The sequence below is a fragment of the Panthera uncia genome, chromosome B4 (genome assembly GCF_023721935.1).
Source record: "Panthera uncia isolate 11264 chromosome B4, Puncia_PCG_1.0, whole genome shotgun sequence".
In the NCBI taxonomy this organism is placed as follows: domain Eukaryota; kingdom Metazoa; phylum Chordata; class Mammalia; order Carnivora; family Felidae; genus Panthera; species Panthera uncia.
Window position 1 is genome coordinate 133848002 of NC_064809.1, and position 24569 is coordinate 133872570.

Below are 24569 nucleotides of genomic sequence, written 5' to 3' on the forward strand. Positions count from 1 at the left end.
CCCCCCCCCCCCCCCCCCCCCCCCCCGCTTCCTCGAGGGCCGGGACATGGCAGGCCGTGTCCCGCTCTGTCCACGCGTTCCCCTGGCCAGCCCCAGTTAGCTCCTCACTGCCTCTGGACCCCATGCAGGCGTGGGGTCTCTAGCTCCATGAAGGTCATGCCCTTGAGCTGAGGGGCCAGCCAAGGGGCGAGAGGGAGCTCCCCAAACCTTGGCCCTAAAGGCCTCCCCAGCACAGGTCCCCTGTGCATGCATTTGGGCCAAAGGGTGTAAACCATCCGGGAGTTCGCTATTCCTTGCCAGGCCTGGATCTTCCCGAATGCTTGAGGTCTAGAGATCCCAGTGCCCACCCCACCTGCTCAGTGTGGGAGGGGAGGCCCCAAGCAGGGCAGAGTGTGTGCCCCTGTGGTGCCAGGCACACTGCCTGCGTGTGATACTCACTCCCCATCATCCCATCATCTCCCTCCAAGGCTGGGATAATTGTCTTCAGCTTACAGATAGGGAAACTGAGGCGGGGGGGGGGGGGTTTGCCCAAGATCGGGGGGGGGGGGGTTGGCGGGGGCAGGGGGCGCCTGCCCCAGGGGTAGCTTGAGGTCACTGCCCAGGGACCAAGAAAGGTGGGTGACAGCGTGTCAGGGCAGAAGCGGGGATCCAACCTGGGGCTGACTCCGAAGTCTGCGTTTCTGCCGACACCTCAGGGGGTCTCTGAGGGGCCACGGGAGGCTGGCTGAAGGCTCCAGGGTGATCATTTGGTTGGGAGTGGGGGCCAGAGGCTGCTGGGGGCCTGTGCTTGGCTCCCCTACCTGGCCCCTGCCTATTCGCTCTGGGTCCTGAGCCTCCCGCCCGCCCCAAGGCAGCCTGGGTATGGTCAGCAAAGCAATGCCCCCCCCAAACATGTCAACACCCTGGCCCCCCAGAACCTGTGCATGTGGTAGCTTACGGAAGGAACTTCGCAGGTGTGACCGAGTTAAGGATCTCGAGATGGGGGTCCGGTGTCGTCTCGAGGGTCTTCGCAAGAGGGAGGCACGGGGGGGGGGGGGGGGGGCGGCGTCAGGGAAGGAGGTGGCGGGGTAGAATCAGAGAGACCGAAGGCGCCACGCGGCCGGCTGTGAGGACAGAGAGAGGAGGCCGGGCCGAGGAACGTGGGCGCCTCTAGAAACCGGGCAGGGCCCGGAGCCAGACTCTCCCCGGAGCCAGTCACACCAACACCTTGATTTCAGCCCCGTGAAACTGACTTAGGACTTCTGGCCTTCGAAAACCTAAGAACACACATTTGGGTCGCTGTGAGCCACTGTGTTTGCGGCATGCGTGACGCTCATACACCCCCCCCCCCCCCCCACGTGCTCTGGGTCGTCACTTCTCCCACCCACCAGCCCGGGCTCAGGCCCGCTGCAGCCCTCCCCAGCACGGCATCCCGCACCCGCCTCGCCACTGCGAAGGGCGGTGTGAAGTCCAGGCAGGTGTTCGAGGACGTGGGCACTCCACGGTCCCCTCTGTGGTCAGGACCAGTGGGTCAGAGCCCTTGCCGGGTGCCCAGGGAGGAGCAGAGGTGGCCTTGGGTCCCTCCTGCTCAGCCAGGAACCCTGCTGGGGGGGGGGGGGGGGGGGCAGCATGTGAATCAGCAGGGTGGACTGAAACCGGGATGTGAGCGACACCTGTTTGCTGAGGGGCAGAGGAAGCTGGTACAGGGCTGGAAGGGGCACCATCACCCCCATTTTCCAGAGGGTCCGCTCGGGGCCTGGCCTGGGGGCAGGGTTGGATTCCAAGTCACCTGCCTCCTTTGCCTTTCACCTAGACGTGCGGAGGAGGCCGTGGGCACTGCGCCTAGAGCGGCTAGAACAGCCAGGAGGCCGGGCTGGGCGTGACTCCCGGGGTACTGACGAGGACATCGGGGCTCCATCTGGTTGCCCTTGGAGGGACGGGGCAGAGGGAGGACCAGAGCCCAGCTGTCGGGGGGTGGCAGGAGGAGCCTGGGGGCCCCATGGGGACCCAGTGGAGCCCAGCTCACCTGCCCTTCATCACTTACTCGACCATCCCTTCCCACGGAGCCCGTGAGATGCACCAGGCCTGGACACCATTGGGAGGGGCCCAAGGAGGTGGCCACCCCGCTCAGGGTCTGGGGTGGCCTTCTGGGGGCACCTGCCCTCCTCTCTGTGTCCTCTGAGATCTCCGGGGTCCAAATCAGGGTAGGCGCCGGAGAAGGACAGGGCTCTGCCTCCAGGGCACCAGGGAGGTGCATCCGCCTGACCAACCAGAAGCCTGGCTTTAGGTGGGTCCACATCCACTCACTCTCTGCTGGGGCTTCCCGTATGGGCAGGTGGGCCGCACTAAGAAAGGTGATGGTGGGCCAGAGAACCAGCCACGGGGGCCCCTTCGGCCTGCAGCCCCACACGGGCGCCAGCCCAAGCCAGGGTGGCCCCGGGCAAGTGCCCCCGGGAGCCCTACAGCCAGCCTTTCCTCTCCCGGCTTGGCTGCGCCCCGCCCTCTTCCTGGGCCGTGTGGTCCAGGCCAGCCCTGGTGACAGCAGGTCTCAGCACTGCCCAGGACACCCCGAAGCCTCACCGGGGGGTCTCGCGCCTTCTCCCGTTCACCCTGTACACACCCGGTGCCCAGGCAAGAGATGCCGGGACTTGGCCCTGCCCTCCTGTCCTCGTGCGCTGGGGAGGGGGACACGCTCCGTGAGGGACTGCCCAGCTGAGGGGAGGCCATGGGTCAGCTCCACTCAGGCCTCCCCCGAAAGTGCCCTCAGAGGCCACCTGTGGTTTCCTTGGGACCGTTTGCCAGGGCCCGAGGCTGGGCCGGCCCACCCCTGGTCCGGAGGCCCCAGACCGGGGTGGCTGGGGTTTCACTTCTATTTTTGGGGAGACGGTAAGTCACGTGAGGCCCTCTCGCCCCCCCCACCCTTCCCCTCCCCGAGTGGCTCACAGCAAGATTTTTGGTTTGCCCGACCTGGAGTGCGCAAAGGAATGAGATCTCAGGCCACAGCTGGAGGGAGCAGGGCGCTGCCTGTGCGGGTCCCCGTGTGGGCAGGGGCCGGGCGGGAGGCGGTTTCCCAGCCACCCAGTGCGGCGCTGCGTGTCGGAGCCTCGAGCCTCGAGCCTCGGTGTTTCCTTCCGTAGCCTGGGTGTGACAGCTCACCCCGTACGGTGGTTATAGAAGGCAGAGATAGAGAGAAACCACAGAGCAGACGCTGAGCGGTGGTGGGTCCGGGGGACACGCCCCTCCCCGGAGTCACTGCTGTAGAATCCCACAGGCAGGTCGCAGCTAGGAATCCACTGTGTGGATGGGGAAGCCGGGGGCCCAGGTGGCCCGGGTTCGCGGGATGGGGGAGGGGTGGGAGAGCTCGAGGGCCACCCCTGGGCTGGGCGGGGTGCTGCTCAGATACAGGCGTTGGGAGAGTCAAGGGAGGTGATAAACTCCCTCGCTGACGGGTCCTTGCTGGCCAAGGCTCCCCGTGCAGCCCCAGCGCGAGCCTGGGGGTCAGGGACCAGGGCTACATAGTAAAGCCAAAGGCCTCCCCTCTCCTCAAAGAAGGCCGAGGTCAACTTTTTCTCCAATGCAGGGTGAGGAAGGAAGGAAGGACCTGACTCGGGGGCCAGGGGAGGGGGTGAGGTCTGCGGGGGCGGGTGGGCGGGACAGCAAGGACAAAGGCCCTGAGGCAGGAGGGGGTGATGCATGTGACACAGGTGTAGGGTCACCCCTGGGCTGGGGTCCCTCCGGAAGGCTGACCGGAAGAGGAGGAGGGCCACCGGCAGGCCGCCAGGAGCAGGTCTGTGCGATGAGCCGCCCAGGGCTCGGCTTGCACCGGCTTCCTCCCACCTTGGGGCCTCCGTTCTTGGTCACCTCTGCCTGAGGGCGGCGCGGCCCCCCAGCAGCCCCCACAGGGCCAGAAGTGATCTTGCAGCTGTAGGGACTTCAGCGTGGCTGCTGGAGGACCACTGGCTTCCTGGCGGACTTTTATCTCTTTGGGTTGTAGATGGGGAGCAGCCTTACGGTGACACAGTGGCAGGGCCGGGGCCAGCGGGGACTTCTAACAGAGGCGAGCGCGGTCCGGGCCCCACCACGCCCTGAGGCTCTGGCCAGGCATTTCTTCCTCACGGCAGCCCAGGGGGTGGGGGGCAGGCACACTCGTGACCCCCTTTCAGAGACGGGAAACAGAAGTTGGAGGACACGTGTCTTAGACACACGAATACGTGGCATTCCGACTCCAGGCCTGGGGTAGTTGGGCATCCCAGGTCGTGTGACTGGTGTCCCTCCCCGTCTCTGCCAGCACTTGCTGAGACGCTGGTAACTCCTGGTGGGCACGGCCCCTTCGCGCCCCAGCCCTGCCCAGACCCGGCTCTTTGTGGGGAGGCTGCATGGAGAGAGGGAGCAGCTATCGGGTGGGGAGCTCTGTGCCTGCCCGCAGGGGACTTGGCCTCTATGAGCCTCTGTCTCCCCATCTGGGACGTGGGGGGCCAGTCCACATTCCCAGGACAGGTAGAGCCAATGAAGACAGACAGGCATCGGGAGCTTCGTGGCTGCTGCCCGATCCGTGATGGGAGTGGCAGCGTGGGTCCAGCCGTCCTCTCTGCCCTGAGAACCACAGCAGCAGGTCTGTGAGCTTTACAGCAGTGACTGGGTCCTAGGTGGAGGGGGGTGGAGCCACCCACACCCGGTTCTCGTGGAGGGGGCGGGGGAGCAGTGCTAACAGGAAAGTGAATCAGGAAGGTTGCAGAACGGGAGTCTTCATGGGAAAGGCGGGAAGTTGGGAGGGCTTCTTGGAGGCAGTGGCTTCTGAGCTGGGTCTTTAATATGAATGGTTGCTTGCCTCATAGGGGAGCGAAGGGCCTTCCAGGAGAAAGGGCAGTGGGTGCAGAGACCCGGAGGTGTGGCAGCCTCGGGCAGGTCCAGAACTCTGAGACTTGAGTGTAGGATGCCCCGGAATGCAGGGAGGGGGCATTCCTGAGGAGCCTTGAATGCCATGTCCAGGCCTTGGGCTGTATCTTGAGGACAGTGAAGGCCTCACAAGACCCTGGTCAGGGAGGTGACTCCCTGACTTGAGGCAGTAGGGAGGCAGGGCTGGTGTTATAGGTCCAGGCATGCAGGGAGGGGCCCTGGCTTGCAGGGAGGGGAGGGGTGCTGCGGAGATCCAGGCGATAGAAAGGGATCAGACTTCAGGATAGATTGGCTTTGGAGGACGAGGGATAGTCAAGGATAAATTTTCACCAGATGTTTACAAGCTTCTCCTTCGAGCCGGGTGCTGGGTATATACAGGCGAGTCACGAACAACGCAGGACCCTGGGCTCTAGGGCTTTGTAGATAATGGTGGCAACAAGTTAATCAAGTCACACATAAACGTGTGGTTACACACGGACAAGTGCCGTGAAAACTGGCAACAACACGTGATCTAAAGGAGGTAAATGTGAAGTGGGGGAGGAGCAGCCAGCAGAAAGGGCGTGTACAAAGGCCCTGGGGCCAGAGGCAGCTTCCCCATCCCCAGCGGGACAGATAACGTGAGCGTCCAGTGCTCAGGGATGCCAGGAGCCGGGAGGGGGCACCGGGAAACCCACAGTGAGCGCCAGGCTTGGACACATCAGCGGGTGGGACTGGTGATCAAAGGGTGTGCCCGGGAATAGAGGGTTCGAGAACACAGGAAGGGGAGCAGAGTGTGGGCAGGCTACGTGAGACCTCCTGGGGAGGTGACTGGGAGGTGCCTTGGTGACTCGGGCCCAGGGCTCTGGGGAGGCGGGGGCTAGGGCTCGACCCCAGCAGTGAGATGGGAACTCAGCCTTTGGTGTGGACAGGGTCCCAGGAGGACAGCCTGGTAAAAGCCAGCACCTGCTTCTGACCGGGCCCTTTTCTGTCCTGGGAGCAGAGCAGGGTGGGCTGCTGGGAAGAGGCAAGGCAGAAGGGAGGCCTGGGAAGGCGGGGAGGGGGTCTCGGGGCCCCGATGACACATCTCTTTCTCCCACCTGCAGCATCCACAACGGGGTCATTGCCGTCTTCCAGCGCAAGGGGCTGCCCGACCAGGAGCTTTTCAGCCTCAACGAAGGCGTCCGGTGAGTGGCCCCGTGTCCCGTCCTGGGCCTGTGAGCGGCAGGGAGGCCGCGGCCACACCCTGGTCCCCCAGGCACACCTGAGACGCCACCCTTAAAGCCACGGTGGGCAGTGACCCCTGGGCCACCGTGTGCACCTTGACTACGGGCCCTGGTCGTGTGGCTTTTGAGCCCGCTGGACCTTCACCCCCCACCCGTCCTGAGGACTTTCTCTTCGGGGGAAGCAGGGTGGGACTTGGACAGTGGCTCAAGAGAACACCCACATTCCCCGCTGGTTCTGAACATCACGAAGGATATTATTCTGTTAAAGAGGAAGGACCCACCTGTCTAATGACGGGAGTGTCGTTCCCGGAAAGGCAGTCACAACCCGGCCGAACGCCCCTCATTTCCTGTGAATGGCCAACCAGTGAGCACTGGTGAGGGAGCCTGAGACAGACCAGCCGCTCAGAGCTGCCGCTGTGGGCCGGACCCCATCGTCACTTGCGGGGGATCCGCAAGGCCAGCCACGTTCGTCCTGCTTTGTGATGGAGGAGGCTGAAGCTCAGAGAGGTCAAGAGACTTGCCCAGGGTCACACAGCTGCTCAGGGAGGCATTTCCTACCGCTGTGCCCTTCCCTTCCCGCCCTGTCCCCATGCCACCCTGTCCCCGTGCCAGCGTCTGGGAAGAATAGGCAGCCCAGGTCTTCATCGGCCCAAGGTGGGAATGAGGGACGATAGGGACAGGGATCGTTCGCATACAGAGCACCCCAGCTGAGTGGCAGGGCTGAGGGGACCCTTGCAGAGAGAGAAAGTGAGGCCCAGGGAGGGGAAGGAGCAGCCGAAGTCACAGAGTAGAGGCTTGTTGCCTTTCCCGGGCCCCCTCCGTGTGACCCGGCCAGGGGCTCATCTGGCTGCTACGGGTGGGGCCCCAGGAGCCCGTGTTCCTCACCACGCCCCCCCCTTAAGGAAACAGGAGTTCGTAGGAAGCCTGAGGAATCTGCTGGATGTCTAAACAACAAAGCAAGGGGAGATATTTCTAAATCCAGGAACAAGCCAGCCAGCGAGGCCCCCCCCGGCACGTCCTTGCCCCCCCAGTGGCCTAGACAGTGGTCACGATTATCTGGCTCTCTGTTACCTCCGCCTCCCCACAGGGACTGTACCTCCAGAGCAGGCGGCCTCTCGAGGGAGGTGGGGGGAACAGACAAGCCCCCCGGGGCCCTAGGCTCCCCTCTCCAGCCCCAGAACCCTTACTGAGGCAGCCCTGAGGGGTGGGCACCTTCTCGTCTGCATTTTCCAGATGAGGAAACTGAGGCACAGAGATCGCAGGTTGCTCGTGCTCACGGGGCTGGTCAGTGGAACGGAGACTCAGGTCCCTGACCCCAGGGCCTGTGGGTCTCTCGGGCCTGCCCCCCTGCCCCGCCCCCCATCTCTTCCTTTTCTCCATCACATGGCCACATTAAGTCAAGTGAATTTAATTATGCGTGATATCCGTCGCCGGTCATTAGCTTTGATCTCACGAGAGAGCCCTGTGACGGGAACCATTGATCGTACCGTCACCTGAACGTCCACCTCGGTTCTCGTGGCTGGGAGTGAGATTGGGGTCGAGGGGGGCAGGGGGCGCGGGCATTCCCCGGCTGTGCCCAGGCATGGCCAAGTCCAGAGATGGTGAATAGTAACAAGACTCTGATGTCTGGCCATGACCCTTTCTTCTTTGTTTTTTACATATGTATATACATATATATATTTTTTTGACATGTCATTCACTTTTTTTTTAATGTTTTTATTTTTGAGACAGAGAGAGATAGAGCGTGAGCGGGGGAGGGGCAGAGAGAGAGACACACACACACAGAATCTGAAGCAGGCTCCAGGCTCCGAGCCATCAGCACAGAGCCCGACGCGGGGCTCGAACCCACGAACCGCGAGATCATGCCCTGAGCCGAAGTCGGACGCTCACCCGACTGAGCCACCCAGGCGCCCCGACATATCATTCACTTTTTAAAAATGCACAGTTGAGTGGTTTTTAGCATATTCACAGAGTGGTGCAACCCTCACCCCTGTGTCATTCCAGAACGTTTTCATCACCCCCCCCCATCCCAAGCCCCTGGCAAATACCAGTCAAGTTTCCATCTCTGTACCTTGGCCTGTCCCGGACGTTTCACGGAACGGAATCGCGCAACGTGCGTGCGGCCTTTTGCGTCTGGCTCCTTCTGTGCAGCCCGGTACCTTCAGGGCTCGTCCCCGTCCGAGCCTGTGTCACTAGTCATTCCCGTCATGGCCGAGTAATACCCCCTGCTCGGGAAACCGCGCTCTGCTTGTCTGCTCACCACTGATCTGTGGGTCGTGGCCACCTCTGGGTTGTCACGGACGCGCCGCTCTGAACGCGCCGTGCAGGGTTTGGTGGGGACGTGCGTCTCCGTCTCTCCCGGGGGCGCACCTGGGCGCGGACGGCTGCATCGCGTCACTGCTGTGGTTTGAGGAGCCACCGGCCTCCCTCCACGGCAGCCGCACCGGCTTCCTTCCTGCGAGCTGCGTCTGAGGGCCCTGCTCCACCACCTTCTCCCCGGGGGGGGGGGGGGGAACGGTCGGGGTGAGGGGGGGGCGGGGGGGGCGTTGCTAACGGCGCTTGTGGGGGGTGGAGGGAAGTGCTGTCTTGTGGTTTGGGCTCCTGTTTCCCCGATGACGCACGACAGGAGCATCACGTGCCCGTTGGCCATTTGCGTATCATCTTGGGGGGAGATGTGTCCCCGCGTCCCCGGCCCATTTCTCAGTGGGATCGTTTATCTTGTTGTTGTTGAATCGCAGGAGTTCTTTATATATTCTGGATCTAGACCCCCCCGCCACGTACCGATTTGCACATCCGTGCCCCCATCAGTGAGATGTACGCCCGTGTTCTCGGTAGTGACCTTGGAAGCCCGCAGGTTTCATTTCGGCGGGGTCCGGGCCGCGGGGCTAGCCCTCGCTCTTCAGCGGTTCCTTTGACCACCTTTCTCCTGAGGCCCCCCCAGACGGACACGTTTTGCAGGATAGTTTGTCCAGATAGAGAATAAGTCACTCTGGGTTGCAGAGGACTCGTGCTTAAGCACCCCGACCTCTTTTTACCCCACTTCGGATGGCATTGCCCCTGCAGGACTTGTGCAGCCCCTGCTTCCCTTTTCTTAAGTGCTTATCTCCTTTGAGAGAGAGTGGGCACAGGGGAGGGGCTGAGAGAGAGAGAGAGAGAGAGAGGGAGAATCCCAAGTAGGCTCCTCACTGTCAGTGCAGAGCCCAGTGCGGGGCTCAAACCCACGAACCTCGAGATCATGGCCTGAGCTGAAATCAGGAGTCGGACGCTTAACCGACTGAGCCACCCCGGCGCCCCGCAGCCCCCCTTCTTACACAGTCAGGCCCCCGGTTGCCCTGGTTGTGCTCAGCTGTGCAAGGCCTCTTGCCCCAGGCCCAGCAACCCAGGCCGCTGTACGTTCTGCATTCCTTGTGCCTGCCCTGACCCTGCGGCTCCTGCCAGGGTGACTGTCTGGGGCGGCCTCTCCCCCAACATTCGACGGAACGGCTACTGGTGTGCCTGGGGCCAGGGGGCTCGTGGAGTCCTGAGGGCCGTGCGGGAGCCTGTGGGTGCTTGTGGGTGGCCGTGGCCGCGGCCCCTCAGACGACACCCAGGCCGGTCCCCCTGCGGCGCCTTCCCCAAGTGGTGTCCCAGGGTGCAGAAGCCGCCCGGAGGCTCCCCTGTGGGTACAGGAGCAGCCTAACCAGCAGGCCCCACGGGACCTCACCACTTGCCCTCCCCCGGGCCTCAGTTTCCGCATCTGTGGAACGGCCATGGTTCCCTTCGTCGGCAACTGGGAGAGGCGGTGGGCACACATTGGGGGACGCTCGGCCGGACGTGCCCTTGGGCTCATGTAGCGGGTCAGCAGCGGGGCAGAGGGTCTGCTCCGCCCTGAAGGAGACCATTCGTTCATTCATTCATTCATTCATTCATTCATTCATGTTCATACACACTTCCACCAGCGATGGGCCAGGGAGAGGGCGAGGAGGGCTTCACTGAGCCCTGTATACAGCAGGTGCTGTATACATCAAGGGTGAGCCGTGCCCTCACTTGACAGCCTGGGCCCTTCTGTCGCGTCCCAGACCCCAGATGAGGGTCCTGGAGCTCAGTCGGGGGAGGGGCTATCTGAGAAGACTCAGCCTTGGGCCCAAAACAAGACCCTCCCTCCTCGCCCTTTGCTCCCTGGCCCTGCCCAGAGCGGCCCCTCGTGTCTTGCGTGTGGTGACCTTGAGACAGACACCGAGGCTGGACGTGGGGGGGGTCACACGAGGAGCTGAGGTCACATCTGGTCCTTGGAAACCCAGACAGCTGGGAGGAGGTGGAGGGGCTGGGGCTGGGGGCTGGCGGCAGAGGGTCACCTGGCTTCAGACGGGTCAGCACCCCGTCCCCTCGCTGTCCCGGCAGAGCTCAGCCTGCTGAGCGCCCCCGCTGCTAACTTCATCGCTACGCGGGGACGGCATCGGGCTGTGACGTAGTGTGGGTCCCGTGGTAAGAGAAGCTGCCCGCCAGGGGCGTGGGACAGGGCCCCGGGGCTGCCTTTGCTCTGAAAGGCAGGTTCCTCGTCCATCCCGTCCAGGGACACCAGCCCCACCTGTCAGGCGGTTGAGAGCTTAGGTCTGTGCCTGGCCTGGCTGTGGCCCCCGGGAGCTGTCAGGAAACGTGTCCCTCCCTGTGCCCCCGGCCCCATCTCTTCTCCTCTGGATCCCGCCCGAGCCCCAGGCACCAGGGAGGACAGCCGGTCAGCCGCTGGGGTGCTAGCTACCTCCCACAAGCCACCTGTCCTCTGTGCGTCACTTAGCCCCGGGGGCCCACCCCCACTGGGGGGCAGCCAGCCCTGAGCCGGGGTCCCGCTTTCAGTTCCACTGGGAAGGTAGAATGTAGCCACCCCTAAAAGGCCTTTGAGGACCAGAGCACCTACTTAGTGGGGGGGAGGGAGGCGAGTTCAGTGCCCCCCAGGCGTGCCCGCACATGCGCACACACAGCTACAAGGCCGAGAGGAGACGTGAGGTTGAGCGTTGGGCCTACCGTTGACCTGTTCCAGGCTGTGCGTGGTGTGGAACGGGACGCCCGCCATTCTCTCTGCCCCCAGAGCGGCGCAGTGAATTGTCAACATATGTACAAAGGACGAGGTTTGGATCCTAAGTCGGTGTGTCCTGTGTGGCCTCGGACAAGTCCCTTGACCTCTCTGAGCCTCCTTTGCCTCACTTGTAAAAGGGAACCATACTCAGCACCTACAGCGGGAGGAGAGAGCCCAGAGGGTGCGGGGCGGCGAGCTCCGGGGCCGGGCAGGCGGAAGAAGGGGTGAGCCGAGTGGTGGAGGCCCAGCACGGCCGGGGGGGGGGGTCTCCCCAAGAACGTGAGAGGTGCTCGCCCTCCGGGGAGGTGTGGCAGGTGGCGGCGGGTGTGTAAAGAGCCACAGCTGAACGCCGCGGAGGCCCGAGGCCCACCGAGCCCCCGCAGGGCTGGGGCAGGTGGGACAGGCCAGCCTCCCGCTGCCCAGCCGGCCCCCTTGTCCCCACCGCGTGGCCTCTGAGTCCTGCTGCCGCTCACTGTCGTGTCCCCTCCTGCCCGCAGGCAGCTGCTGAAGACAGAGCTGGGGTCCTTCTTCACGGAGTATCTGCAGGTGGGTGGTCTGTGCCCTCCAGGGGGCCGGGGTTGCTTTCCGCGGTGGCCAGAAGGGCTGGGGTCACCCGCTCTCGGTGGGCGTGTGGAGCACAGGCTTTCGGGGCTCTGCCTCCCCTTGACTCAGTTTCCCCATCTGTGCAGCGTGGATTGTCGTGAAGGTTAACGGCGACGGGCAGGTAAAGTATCAGCATTCGGGGTCGTTAGGGGTTGTGCGCCTCCTGGAACACCGGCCTTGGGGGCTCCCAGACGTCCGCATTTGGGTCACCGTGTGGCGTCAGCAACGCGAGGCCTCTGTGTCCCCGGCTGTGCCTCAGTTGACATCCGTGACACCTCATCTGGCCAACAGGCCTGCAGAGTCACGAACACATGCTGCCTGTCCAGGTCACCAGCCAGGAGGGGCCGGCAGAGGGCCCCCCCTTCCCGTGGGTTCAGGGCTGCTCTTCTCATTTAACAGCTTTGCCGCGGCGTGATTCCCGTGCAGCGCCCCCGTTTAAAGCGTGCGGTTCGGGGCGGGGGGGCTCCTTGTCCTCCCCTCTGGTTCCAGAGCCTCCCCAGCGGAAGCCCCACGTTTAAAAATAATTTCTTAACGCTTATTTATTTGTTTGGAGAGAGGGACACGCAGCATCCCAAGCAGGCTCATACCATCCACGCAAAGCTCCCGACGTGGGGCTCAAAGTCGCGAACCGCGAGATCGTGACCTGAGCCGAGGCCAAGAGTCGGACGCTTAACTGACTGAGCCCCCAGGCGCCCCAGGGGCCCCACGTTTCTAAACATCCTCCGTTCCCTGCTCCCCGCAGCCCCTGGCAGCAGCCATCTGCTCTCTGTGCCAGAATGTTTCTATTCTGGAGACTTCGTGTCAGTGGCCTTTCGAGCCCGCTGCTCCCGCGAGCATGGCCTTAGCGAGGGGCATCTGTGTTGCGACCATCAGGGCCCCGCTCCTTTTTCCGGCCAAATAACATTCCACTGTGCGGAGACACCCCGTTTTGTTTGTCCTCCCGTCCGTCGGTGACACTGGGCTGTTTCCACCTTCTGGCTGTTGGTGGTGCTGAGGCCACACGGTGTCGTTCTCGGCCAAGACCCCGGGGGCAGCGTGACCGCGTGCACCGCGCACTTTGGGCCTCAGGTCGCTGATGGCGCTTCACGCGCCAGGACGTCTGGCACGGGGCCCCTCTTGCCCGAAAGGTCTTCCTTCGCCGTGGGATGTGAAGGCAGCCACCCGCCCGACTCGGCTTGTCTCTGAGGGGTCCCCGCGGCCACCTCCCGTCTGACCAGCCCCGACAGTTGTCACTGCCCTCCGGGGGGGGGGGGGGGGGGTGGTGAGCTGACGTTCACCCTTGGGCCTCAGCTGTGGCTGGGGGACTCCGGGGGCCTTGCCTGCCGGCCCCCGCCCCTCCCCCCAAAGTAGTGACGGCATCTCTGTGTGTGGCTTTCAGAACCAGCTGCTGACGAAAGGCATGGTGATCCTGCGGGACAAGATCCGCTTCTATGAGGGTGAGTCTGGCGGCCCCGTGGCGGGGACCGGGCGCCCGGCCACCCTCCCGGCTGGTGTGGCCTCTGGGCGGCGTGACGTTGCCGGCCTTTTCTGTGCCCCCAGGGCTCTGGGTGGGAGGGCAGGAGAGGCGGGAAGACCACGTCTGACCCCAGGAGGGGACCTTACTGGGGAGAGCGTGTGCCCTCCCACGACCTGCGAGAGCCCGGGGGTGCTGAGAGCCATCGGGGGAAAGGCCCTGCCTCCCCTCGCTGCCCCCGGGGCCTTCTGCCGCCAGCGAACCCCGTCCCAGCAGCCCGGAGGAGCCCCAGTTTGAGGACCAGGGAACTAGCTTAGGGCAGAGGTTTGCCCTGATGCTCCTGAAGGGGGAGGCTGGCAGGGGGCTGCTCCCTGGCTGGGCACAGCTGCCCTGTGGGGTTTGGGGGGCCTCAGCTTGGCCCTGGGCCTTCCAGACGAGTTTTCTCTTTTAAAGTTCACACCCACCCGTGAGACCTTCGGGTCCTTGTCCCCTTCACGGCTAGTGGCAGCTCAGTGATGACAGGGGCTCCGTCTGCAGCCGCGCTGGGAGCAAAGGGTGGGGGCAGGTTCGAGCCCAGGCCAGCCCGGCCCCGGCCCCCACGAGCTCCAGCGGGCCTCTGCAAGCAGGGAAGGATCTTCAGGCTCCCGCGCCCTCGGCCTCGGGGCAGCCACGACGCTCGGCCTCCTTGCAGGAGAGAATTGGCGTAGGGAAAGATGGAGTCACGGGAGGACCCGGCCAAACCACGCCGCCTTTTCCGAGGCCGGTTTCGTTGCAGGCCCTGCACCGAGTTCAAGCCCCAGAACGTTTCTGAGCACGTTCCGTGCACCAGGCACCGGGCACCGGGCACGTGCTTCCTCTGTGCCGGACCGTCCTGAGTGTTTTCCGGCTACCGATCCGTTGGGTCTCCCGACGACCCTGCGAAAGGGCCGTCATCGCTGCAGCCGCTGCACAAAGAGGGAAACCGAGGCACCCAGGCCTGCTTCCTGGGCCCACGCTGCTGCCTCGGTTCCCACTCTGATCCTGGAAAGGAGGGGTGCTAGCCCATTTCGCAGAGCAGGACGCCGAGGCCAGTGGCCTGGTGGGTGCCGGCTGAACTCAGAGCCGCTTGTCCCCCGGTCTTCCTGTACCCCCTGCTTCTGTCGGGCGGAAGCTTCGGGGCAGGAGCCCGAGAAGGGCCACCAGAACCAGTCGAGGGGAGGCGGAGACAGAGACCGCCAGAGGTTTAGGCTGGCTTCCTGGAGGAGGCAGCAAAGGAAGCCAGCCGGGCAGGGCAGTGGGGGTCTGGCGCCGGGCGGAGACGCCCTCCCACGCCCGTCTCCTTACTCGGCACATTCCAGCGCGCTGTGCCTCCCACCAGCTCCGGACCAGCGGGGCTGGGATCCTCAGAGAAGAGAAGCTTTGTGCGGCTTAGTGGAGTCGTGCCTGGAGCGGCCGTGTCCGCCAGGCCACCCAGCAGGGGAGTGCCGGCCCCAGCCGGCCTCCCCAGGCCTCGGGGGCAGGCATGGAGCCCCAGTCCGGGGGCCGCAGGGCCTGGCCTGCAGTTCCCATCCAGCCCAGCTGGGGACACAGACACGGACCGGAAGGTGGCAATTCAGTGTGAGGACTGTCAGGGTGAAGGGAAGCCGTGGGGAAGGAAGAGTCCGTTCCGTCTTGGCAATCAGGGAGGGCTGCACGGAGGTGGTGGTCCTGGAGTCAGGTCTCAAAACGTGGTCCGTTCGGGAGGACGTTTGGCCCCTTCAGTACATACCGTGGGGACAGCAGCTGATGCCGCGCCCTGAGGGTCAGCCTCTGGAACCCACCCCACCCGCCTCCTGCCCCCATGTGGGTCCCAGGGGAGCTCTTCCTTGAGACCCCTCCCTGTGGCCAGCCATGTCTTCACCTGTGCCTCTGCTGGAGGGGGATGGGTGGTCTCACACGGGGTGGCCCCAGGACCTTGCTGCCTACCCCCCCGCACTCCCTCCGGCCTCCAGCGAGGCCTTGGACGTCAGCTCCCAAGCGGAGAGAGAAGCAGGAAGTCCGGAGGGACAGCCTGGAGGGGGAGTCCCTCTCCTGGGCCATTTCTGAGGGTGTGGCTCGGTGGTCTTCGCTGCAGCCAGGACAGTCCCCTCAGCGGGCAGGCACGTGAGACCTCCCCGGAGGGGCGCAGGGTGTCCCGCAGGCTCCAGGCCCCGTGTGTATGAGGACACCCGTGACGCCCGCCCTACGGAGGATCACGCTGGGGTCCCACAGCAAAGCAGAGCAGGGCCCCAGCGCCGTGCCGCCTGACTCTGCCCACTGACCACCCCGTCACCGCCCCCCTCCCCCGGCACCCCTAGATCCCAGCGGAGAACGTGGCCAGTGGGCGAGGCCGTGCTTCCCGGCCCCTCGTGCCCTCGTGGGGCCCGGAGTCTGTGTTTTACGACATCTGCCTTCCGCAGCATTTCCGCCCCGTGGGCTGGAGGACGGCCCGCGGACGCCGGCCTGGCCGGTGCCCAGAGCCACCCCACGGCCGGCCCAGGGAACTGAGCCGTCTTTCTTCTTGCCCCCGACGGCGGGGACCTGAAGGGACCTCTGGAGGGCAGGGCTCCGCAGAGCTAGGTGTGGGCCCCCAGGGAGGGTCAGGAGCCGGCCGCCGGCTCGGAGCCTCGGTGCCGGCAGATTGGCCGTGCACAGAGGCCACGCCACCTCAGCTGGGTGGGCTTTCCTGGGGCTGCCCCCTCCCGGAGCCCTACGCAGATTGGGGGGCTTTATGGGCGGGGGAGGGGTGGGGCCCAGAAACCAGAGAAAGTAAGGAGGAGCGGCAAAGGCCCCTGTGCAGCCCCCTGGCTGCCGTGGAAGCGTCCAGACAGCCCCACGTGAGCAGTGTGGTCTGGAAAACCAGCCAGTCTCCAGTCTGGCTCCCAGAGGGTTGGGGGGGGGATCCCACCAAACAGAGGCTTTTGGGGCAAAACCCCGGGGCCTGCTTGTCTGAGACCCCGCAGCCGTTCATTCTCGCTTTCCGTCCAGTCCAGGCAGGGGGGCTGAGGGCTCGGCGCTTTGCACTTGCTGGGGGAGCCCAGAGCCGGCTTGGGGACACCTCTGTCCTCAGCCTCAGGGGCTGTCCTCCCCGAGGATGGATGCTCCTTCCCCGGGGCTGGCGGAAATGCCCAGAGCTTGACCACGTGCCTCCTTTCCACCCCGAGGATGTCAGTCAGCCTGGCCAAACCATCCTCCTAAATCAGCTTGGATGGATGGCACCTCCTCCAGGAAGCCCTCCCTGCCTGGTTCTCTCCACTTCCTCTCCTGCCTGGGGCATGTTGCTGCTCTTGGATGTGGTCTCCCTGGCTCCCCGGATCCCACCTCAGGCAGCCCGTGGTGGCAGGGACCCGCGGCCTGAATCTCTTGGAGACTCCGACTCTTTGCCCGTTGAGGTCACCCCTTCAATGGACAGATGACTGTGCTCATAGCTGCCATTCAGGGTCCTGCTTCCGTGTCCTGTGATGGGTCTGGGGACCTTTGAGGCTCCTCTGGGTGCCCAGCGCGGGCTCTGGAAACACCTGCATGGGTGGATGGATCCCCCACCTGCTTGAGGGTCACCGTGGGAATCGGATGGGACCGGGATGTGCGCTGCGGCTCCTGGGGCGGGGGCGGGGGGGTCCTGTGTGGGCCTGGGGTGTGACGAGGGACCAGGAACCAACAGGCAGCACTAACCAGCACTTTCTCCGCCCCAGGCCCCGTTTCAGCCCATCTCATCCCTGCAGCCCTGGGAGGTGGCCCTTTCACTGTCCCGTTTTATTAGTGGGGAGGCTGAACGGCGGACTCCGGGCCACGGAGCTGCTGAACGCTCTGTGCTGTCGACCTGGGGGCGGGGGGCGCCTCCCGGGGTGGTGGGGCGGGGGGGGGGGGAGGCCCGGAGCCGGGCCCTCTGCTCCTGTGTCCTCCTGCGGACGGGGGAGGACTCCCACCCCGGGGGAGGGGGGGTGCCTGCAGGGTCTGACACGGCCCTTTCAGGGTAAGCGCAGCGACGGCTCCCTGTGCCCACAGGACAGAAACTGTTGGACTCGCTGGCGGAGACGTGGGACTTTTTCTTCAGTGACGTGCTCCCCACGCTGCAGGCCATCTTCTACCCGGTGCAGGCGAGTGGCCCCTGCGGCTGTGGGACCCCCAGGGCCCGGCCCGTGCTGGCCTCGCTGCAGGCCCCCCGGCCCGGTGATGGGCAGGTGCCTGGACCTCCCAGAGCCTGTCTCCCACCCACAGTCTGGAAAGAAGGCCGGTGCCCCCCGTCCGGGCCCCGTAAGGCCCTGAGCAGCACGGAGTAGGCTGTGCCCAGCACACAGTCGGGGCTCGGCCAGGGACCGCGACCCTCCCCTCGCCTGAGGAAGCTGACGGGGCCCTGTCTTCAGGACGAGGGTCATCCAGAGAGGAGGACGGGGTGGAAGGGGCCTGAGGGCCGGCGGGGCCGCGGCCCCGGGTGTGGTGAGGGAGGCGGGGGTCTCCCGTGACGGCCGCCGGGCGGGGCACACCGTTCTGTGTCTGCAGGGCAAGGAGCCGTCCGTGCGCCAGCTGGCCCTGCTGCACTTCCGGAACACCATCACCCTCAGCGTGAAGCTGGAGGGGGCGCTGGCCCGCACCCACGCCCGCGTGCCCCCCGCCATCGTGCAGATGCTGCTGGTGCTGCAGGTGGGCGGGGCCCCCGGGAGGCCACCGTTCGCTCCTGCGTCGGGGGCGTCCGGGGAGGGGGCGGGGGGGGGGGGGGCAGGCCCGGCCCCCCCAGGCCCGGGGCACGGGCCCGGCCAACGGGGGGGGGGGGGGTTCGAGAGAAGCGGAGCCCGGGAGCGGGCACGGGCCCACGGCTGCGCCTTCACGCCCCTCCCGCCCCGCGACGGTTCCAGACGTTTCCGGGGCACGTGGCTTCTCCCCGAGAGGGCGGCTTTGGGAGGGGGCCGGCAGCTGGGGGCGAGTGGCCTGGCCGAGACAGCAGAGGATCCGGCGGGCCACCGACAGCCTTTACTGCAGACAGGGTCTTTTGCAAACCGCTGCGCCCCAAGCCCCGTGACGGGCACGGCACCCCACGGTTTGCCGGCTTACCCTCCAGGGTGACAGGACGGAGGCAGGCACTATCAACCACCCCGTTTCACAGGTGGGAAATAGGATCCTCGCTTGCCCAGAGCCAAGAGGGCCTGGCCTCACCCACGTCTGACAGGCTCCGAGGTCCTGTTCTTCCTCCTCGCCCCCCACCCCCACCGTGCACGCGGGCACCCTTGATCAGGGTCTGCGAGGTTGGTCCCGGGGTCCCGGGCAGCCCAGCCCGTGCGGATTCCAGGGCAAGGGAAGGGCGGATGAATGTCGGGGTTTGAAGGGTCCCAGCGGCAGGTGAGAGCTGGTGGTCGTCCTGGCAGCCAAGCAGGATACGGGACGGGCCCGCCGCCGGGCTTTTGAAGGGTTTAGGTTAGACCTTGGCCGGTGGAAGCAGGGTGTCTCAGCCTCTTTCTTCACCGGGGTGACACAGTGGAACCACCTGCCTGCAGGGCAGGTTCCAGGATGAGGGGGAGAAATCAGACGTAAAGCCCTCTGTGGTGCTTCTGGGAGCCCGCGGTGGCCGGGCTGGGATTTGGGGCCAAGACGGAGGTCCCACCTGGATCCCGGCACCCAGGTGGGTGGCCAGGCTGGGGCGGTGCTGCCCCCTGGTGGCCCGTGTGCCTGACGCAGCGTCCTGGGCTTAGCACCGTTCCCCCACTCTCCTCCTGGCCTGCGCTTTGAGCGACCTCCTCTCACACCCCCAGTGAACTCGTCCCAGATAGATCTGAAGGCACAAATGCTGGTTAGCCTGTGCTGAGGGCCTACTGTGTGCCCTTTGCTTCACCAGCAGTCAGTCCCTTCCCCCCACCCCCCACCATTGCTGGGGCCAGAGGCAGTTCCGGGGAATGTGGGGTCCCTCGTGCCCATCTAGATGGCTTATGGGGTGCCCGTGGAATCCCGTCCCCCAGACCTTTGGCGTCGGTAGTGATGGCTCCTCTCTCATTCTTAACGTTAGGAATTCGTGTCTTCCCTTTACTGGTTGGCCTGGCAGGAGGCTTAGCGACATTACAGACCTTTTCAAAGAGCCCGCTTTTGGCTTTTTCTCTGTCGGTTCCCTGTTTCGGTCTCATTGAGTTCTGCTCTTACTGTTTCTCATCTTCTGCTTCCTTTGCTTTTCTTTTTCTGGTCTCCGCTTAGATGGCTGACTTTCGCGCTTTGTCTTTTCTAATATATATCCGTTCGAGGCTACGCTTGCCCTCAAAGCACAGCTCTCAGTGCATCCGGTAAATGTGGATCTGTTTTCATTTTCATTTGTTTCCAATCGTTTTAAGATATTTGTGAGGCTTTCTTCCTTGATCCACGTGTCATTTAGAAGTGAGGGAGTTTCTTAGTCTCCACGTATTTGGGGATTTCCCCCAGTTATCTTTCTGTTCTTGACTCCTGGTTCAGTGGTCCGAGAGCAGGTATTGTATGATTTTTTTTTTTTAATCCTTTTAAATTAGGTGTATTTTACGGCCCAGAATGTGGTCTGGCTTGGCAGATGTTACGCGTGGGCTGGAGGAGAACACGTGTGTTCTGCCTTCGTTGGGTGAAGGACGGCGATTAGGGCCAGTCGATCGGCTGTAGTGTTGAGTTCGATGTGTCCTTCCCGAGTTCCTGCCGGGGCCGGTCTGTCCCTGCGCGAGCACGGGGTTCCCCCACCGAGGGAGCGGATTAACTCCCGCGAGTTTTGCCTCACACCATCTGACGCTCTCGTCGGGCGCAGGCACATTAGAGGTGGTTACGTCGTCCCAGAGACTTGACCGCTTCATCGTGGCATAGCGACCTTCTTGACCCCTGCTGACTTTCCTTGGTCTGAAGTCCACCCTGTCTGAAATCAGCTTAGCTGCTCCGGCTTTCCTGTGACTGGCGTCGGCGTGCAGGGCTCTTTCAGCCCCTTACTTTTAATTTGTGTGTGGGTTTCTCGGGGGCAGCATGTCGGTGGACTCTCTGGCCGTCTGCAGCTGTCTTTTGACACGTTGCATCCAAGTGTATCTTGTCCTGTGAGCAGCTGGCAACCCCCTAGAAGAGAGGCATCTGCTCCCGTGGATTCAGACGTTCATTCGGCGAGCACTCACTAATGGCCTCCCATGTGCCAGCCCTCTGCCTCGGCTGCTGGGGGCACAGAGCTTGCCCACCCCCACTCCCTGCATCAGCAAGACCAAGGCTGTCCTGGGGGCGGCCGCCTTCCTCAGGTTTTGGCCCTAATGGAACCGGAGGGGGTAGAGATCCCTTCACAGCTCTGGACAAGGGGGCTCAGGGAGGAGGTGGACGGGACCTGGCCGGGCCGGCAGATGAGGGGCAGGGCTGGCTCGACCTGCTCTGCCCGTAGCGCTCTATGGGTCGAGGGCAGGGGGCCCCAGGGCATGAGCTGCCCTCGCTGGGGGAGGTCAGCTACTGTCTCCCCGAGGGCTCCCAGAGGGAGGAGACTCTATCCCAAAGGGCAGAGCTCGGAGTGCTCAGCCTGGCTTAGCCACCGGGCCCTTTTCCACGGGACGTCACATGCTTTCGGACCGCGCCGGCTGCTGTGCGCCGGGGGCAGGCTCCGGGGTGTCGAAGCAGGAGAGGGACTCGGCGGCCCCAACTCGAGAGAGAGGGCAGAGGGGGGAGGTCACTGTGTGCCCTGCGATCGGGGCAGAGACCCCGTGGGAATGGGGAGAAGGGACGGGCCGTTTGTGGTGACCTTTGAGCTGAGGCTGGCTGGGCCAGGGAGTCAAGGAACAGGCCATCTAGTGACCACCTGCCTCCCTCCCTCCCTCTCTTGCAGGGGGTGCACGAGTCCCGGGGTGTGACCAAGGACTACCTATGTCTGGAGACGCTGATCCAGAAGGTGGTGTCGCCCTACCTGGGCACCTATGGCCTCCACTCCAGCGAGGGCCCCTTCACACACTCCTGCATGCTGGGTAGGGCTTGACTGGGCCTGGGGCGGGAAGCTGGGCGATCACTGGCCCCGTGCACCTCTGCCCAGGGTCCAGGCCTCCCAGTGAACAGACGGCCAGAACCACACCCCACTGGGCATTTGCTTTTCAGTCATGAAAGCAGGAGCCCCGCTATGTGCCGGGCCCCGGACCCACTAGGGCCTGGGGTCCCTCCTTCAAGAACTGAGGGGGGCCCGGCAGGCAGACACCGTGTACGGTGATGCGTCGACCCCCCTGAGAGCCCCGCAGGGGCCTCCGTGTTCCCAGTGGGGTCACATCTGTGCTCAGTCCTGGAAGTCGAGACCGGCCGGCAGAGGCCGCGGCATGTGCAAAGGCCGGGAGCCCGAGAAACCTACCTTGTTTGCAGAATCGCAGGGGAGGGGGAAGGGGGGAGTGAGGCTGCCTGGCTTGGTGCTCCTTTAACAGAGGGCCCGCTGGTTCGTTCAGCTCTGTAAACAGAGTGGCTCCTATGTGCCGGCCCCTCTTCTTGGCCCTGAGGGATCGGCAGAGACCAAGCCCCACCCACATGGGCTCTCGCCACCAGGGAAGGCAGACCAACGACTAAACAGTCCCCAGAGGAGTCCCCAAGGTGACCCATACCCAAGTGATAAGAGGCCTGTGGGTGGAAAGCCCAGGCCAGACTGGAGGGTGACGGCTGAGCTGAAGGACCAGGAGGAGCCAGGCCTGGGAAGAGGTGCACGTAGAGCGTCCTGGACGGAGGGGACAGAGGCAGGAGGGCCACAGGGAGGAGAACTTGGACCCTGCCCGGCTAGGAAGGAGCCTCTGGCTCCCGCCCCGGAAAGGCCGCTGAGCCGCTGGCCGTGCGCAGTGCTGCCACCTAGGGTTCACTCTGCGGAACTGCAGGGCCCCGAGTGGGAGCCTGAGCTCTGCCCACCTCTCCCTTCCCACCCCCGCTGTCCTCTCCTGCCCCCCCGCCCAGGGCGCCCACCACACCACACTCGGAATAAAACCTCAGCCACGACCTCACGTGGAAAGGCCTTTTGTCATCCTGCCTCTGTCCTGGCATTTCACCACTTCCTGACCTATGGCCCACCCATGTGGACTTGTCACCCCTCCCCCCCCCCCCCCCCCCCCCCCCCCCCCCCCCCCACACACACCCCGGGACTCCTCCAGTCAGGAGCTGAGTCTGCCTGGAAAGTGCTGGCTAAGATTTTTGACTGCACAGGTGGGGAAACTGAGGCATGTGTACCTTTGAACCAAGCAGTTGACTTGAGCACCCTCCCCCCCCCCCCCGCTCCCTCCCCCCACCCCTGCCCAGCTCCTGCCCATCCAGGGTGAGGCTGGGACTCAGGAGGGAGAGGAAGGCGTCTCCTCGGGCCAGATGCAGTGTCAGAGCTGGGGTGGGAATCTGTGCACCCCTCCCTCACTTGCCAGGCCGCCCCCGCAGAGGGGTGAGGTGGGGCTGGGCCGGGGATCTGCACTCACTGGGCTTTTCCCCGTGGCCGCCCGTTCCTGCAGAGCTAAGCACACGGCAGGTGCTGGCGAAGGAATGGCCTGGAACACACAGGTGCCCCCGTTTCCCGAGTAGACGCCTCCCGCCCTGACCCCTCGTCTGCCTGTCTCTGCAGAGAAGCACCTCCAGCGTCGCTCCCGCTCAGGGGACGTCCTGGCCAAGAACCCAGTAGTGCGCTCTAAGAGCTACAACACCCCGCTGCTGAACCCCGTGGCAGAGCACGAGGCCGAGGGCGCGGCTGCTGGCGGCCCGGGCATCCGCAGGCACTCGGTCTCCGAGATGACGTCCTTCCCCGAGCCCCAGGGCTTCTCCGACACGCCTGGCCAGGGCCCCACCGCGGCCTTCAGACACTCTCCGGTCCCCCCGTCGGGGCCCTGCCCCAGCAGACTGTATCCCCCCGCCCAGCCCCCTGAGCCCTGCCCAGACCCAGCCCGAGGCTCCCCTCCCTCCTCCAGCCCGGAGAACCTGGTGGACCAGATCCTGGAGTCCGTGGACTCGGATTCCGAAGGGATCTTCATTGACTTTGGCCGGGGTCGGAGCTCTGGCACGGCTGAGCTCGAGGGGACCGGGGACCGGCAGAGCGTCGTGTGAGGGCCTCGCGTCTTCACCGACCCCGTGTGCGTGTGCCTGTGGGGTGCGTGCGTGCGAGAGGTTTTTTTTTTTACTCTGTCCCGTCCCATCCCGTCCGCCACGGGCCCCGGCCCTTCTGCCATTCCTGAGTCTTTGCTGGAAAAACCGTCACCGCCCCGGCCCCCGGCCCCACCCCATGCTGGGTCGCACGGGCCCCCGGGGGCACTGGTCAGCCACGTGTGCGCGGAACAGACACGGCCACTCTGGCCCTCCGGCGTCCCCATCCGCAGAGACTGTGAATCCTGTGGCTCAGCCAGGCCTCCGGAATGACTCCCAGAGCAACGGGGGGGGGGGGGGGGGGGGGTCGGTGGCAGACCCCCCTCCCCCTTCCCCTCACCTCAGGCCACGACGTGACCTCCTTGTGCCAGCCTGTCCCAGACCCTCCCAGCAGGGCGGCCGCGGGCAGGAAGAGGATAGAATAAAACCTGTCTGCCCCCATCCTGAGCTCGTGTCTGCGACGCCAGGCCCCAGATGTCCTCCTGCGGTCCCCACCCTCAGATCTCACCCACCACCCGCGCTGGGACCACCCCTCCCTGCTCCCAGAGCAGGGGGGTGGGGGTGGGGGCTCCCGTTGCCTAGTTTCTGTGTCCCATCCTGACAGCGGGGCCCCTGGAGGAGGAGCTGGACAGCCTCAGGAGTGGCTGGGACCACAGCGGGTAGGGGCACACTCTTAAAGGGTCAGGGGTCAGCGTGGCCACCAGGGGGCGAAGGGAGTGCGGGGTTTCTCCTGGGGGGGGGGGGTGTTTTTGCACCAGGTTAGAATCCAACCCCCTGGCCCCATTCAAAGGACCCACCCCTCCCGGAGTTTTCTGCTGGAGGTGGGGTGGGGAGTGTCCCATGAGCAAACAACAAGTAGACCGCCTGGTGAGCAGTCCTAACAGAAGGGGGACTGGGGACTCTTGGGAGTCGGGTGGCCAGGGAAGGGAGGCCAGTGCGGAGTCACAGGAGCCCCCGGCCCGCGGGCATCCGCTGGAAGAGCCGTCCGCATGGACAAGTTTCTCCCACCTACCGGGAAAGACCAGCCAGGAGCCCCTGGCTCGTGCAGACGCGGGGTGGGGCGGAGGAGCCCCGAGGAGCTCAGTCTTGTCACTTGTGGTACCAGAATGTACCTACCACCTTCACAAGGTTCACAACCACTTAGCACTCAGAAGGTGCTTTAGGAACAGGTAGGGCTCGGCCGGGGAGCTGGGCTCGGGGTTGGGAATTGGGCCGGAAGGCTGTCCCCGGTCCGAGAACCAAAGGGAAAGGCTGTGCTGCTCGGCCGATGGGGCTGAGACCCCTGCACTGCCCTCCTTGGCTCCCAGCTCCTTCATGGAGCTCGGGACAAGCTCGAGACCATCTAATG

The 24569-nt window shown here is 64.6% G+C and overlaps 1 protein-coding gene across 1 annotated transcript in view; it reads left to right on the forward strand.

Annotated features, from left to right (window-relative positions):
- Window positions 1-23691, forward strand: part of PRR5 (proline rich 5) — a 27114-nt gene extending 3423 nt beyond the window's left edge. Inside the window, exons 2-8 of the mRNA XM_049626511.1 lie at window positions 5958-6038; window positions 11628-11676; window positions 13112-13169; window positions 17189-17280; window positions 17684-17824; window positions 20970-21105; window positions 22710-23691. Of these exons, the coding sequence (XP_049482468.1) occupies window positions 5958-6038; window positions 11628-11676; window positions 13112-13169; window positions 17189-17280; window positions 17684-17824; window positions 20970-21105; window positions 22710-23185 (1033 nt within the window). The 3' untranslated portion in view covers window positions 23186-23691. The remainder of the gene's footprint in view (window positions 1-5957; window positions 6039-11627; window positions 11677-13111; window positions 13170-17188; window positions 17281-17683; window positions 17825-20969; window positions 21106-22709) is intronic.
- Window positions 23692-24569: the final 878 nt, after the last annotated feature.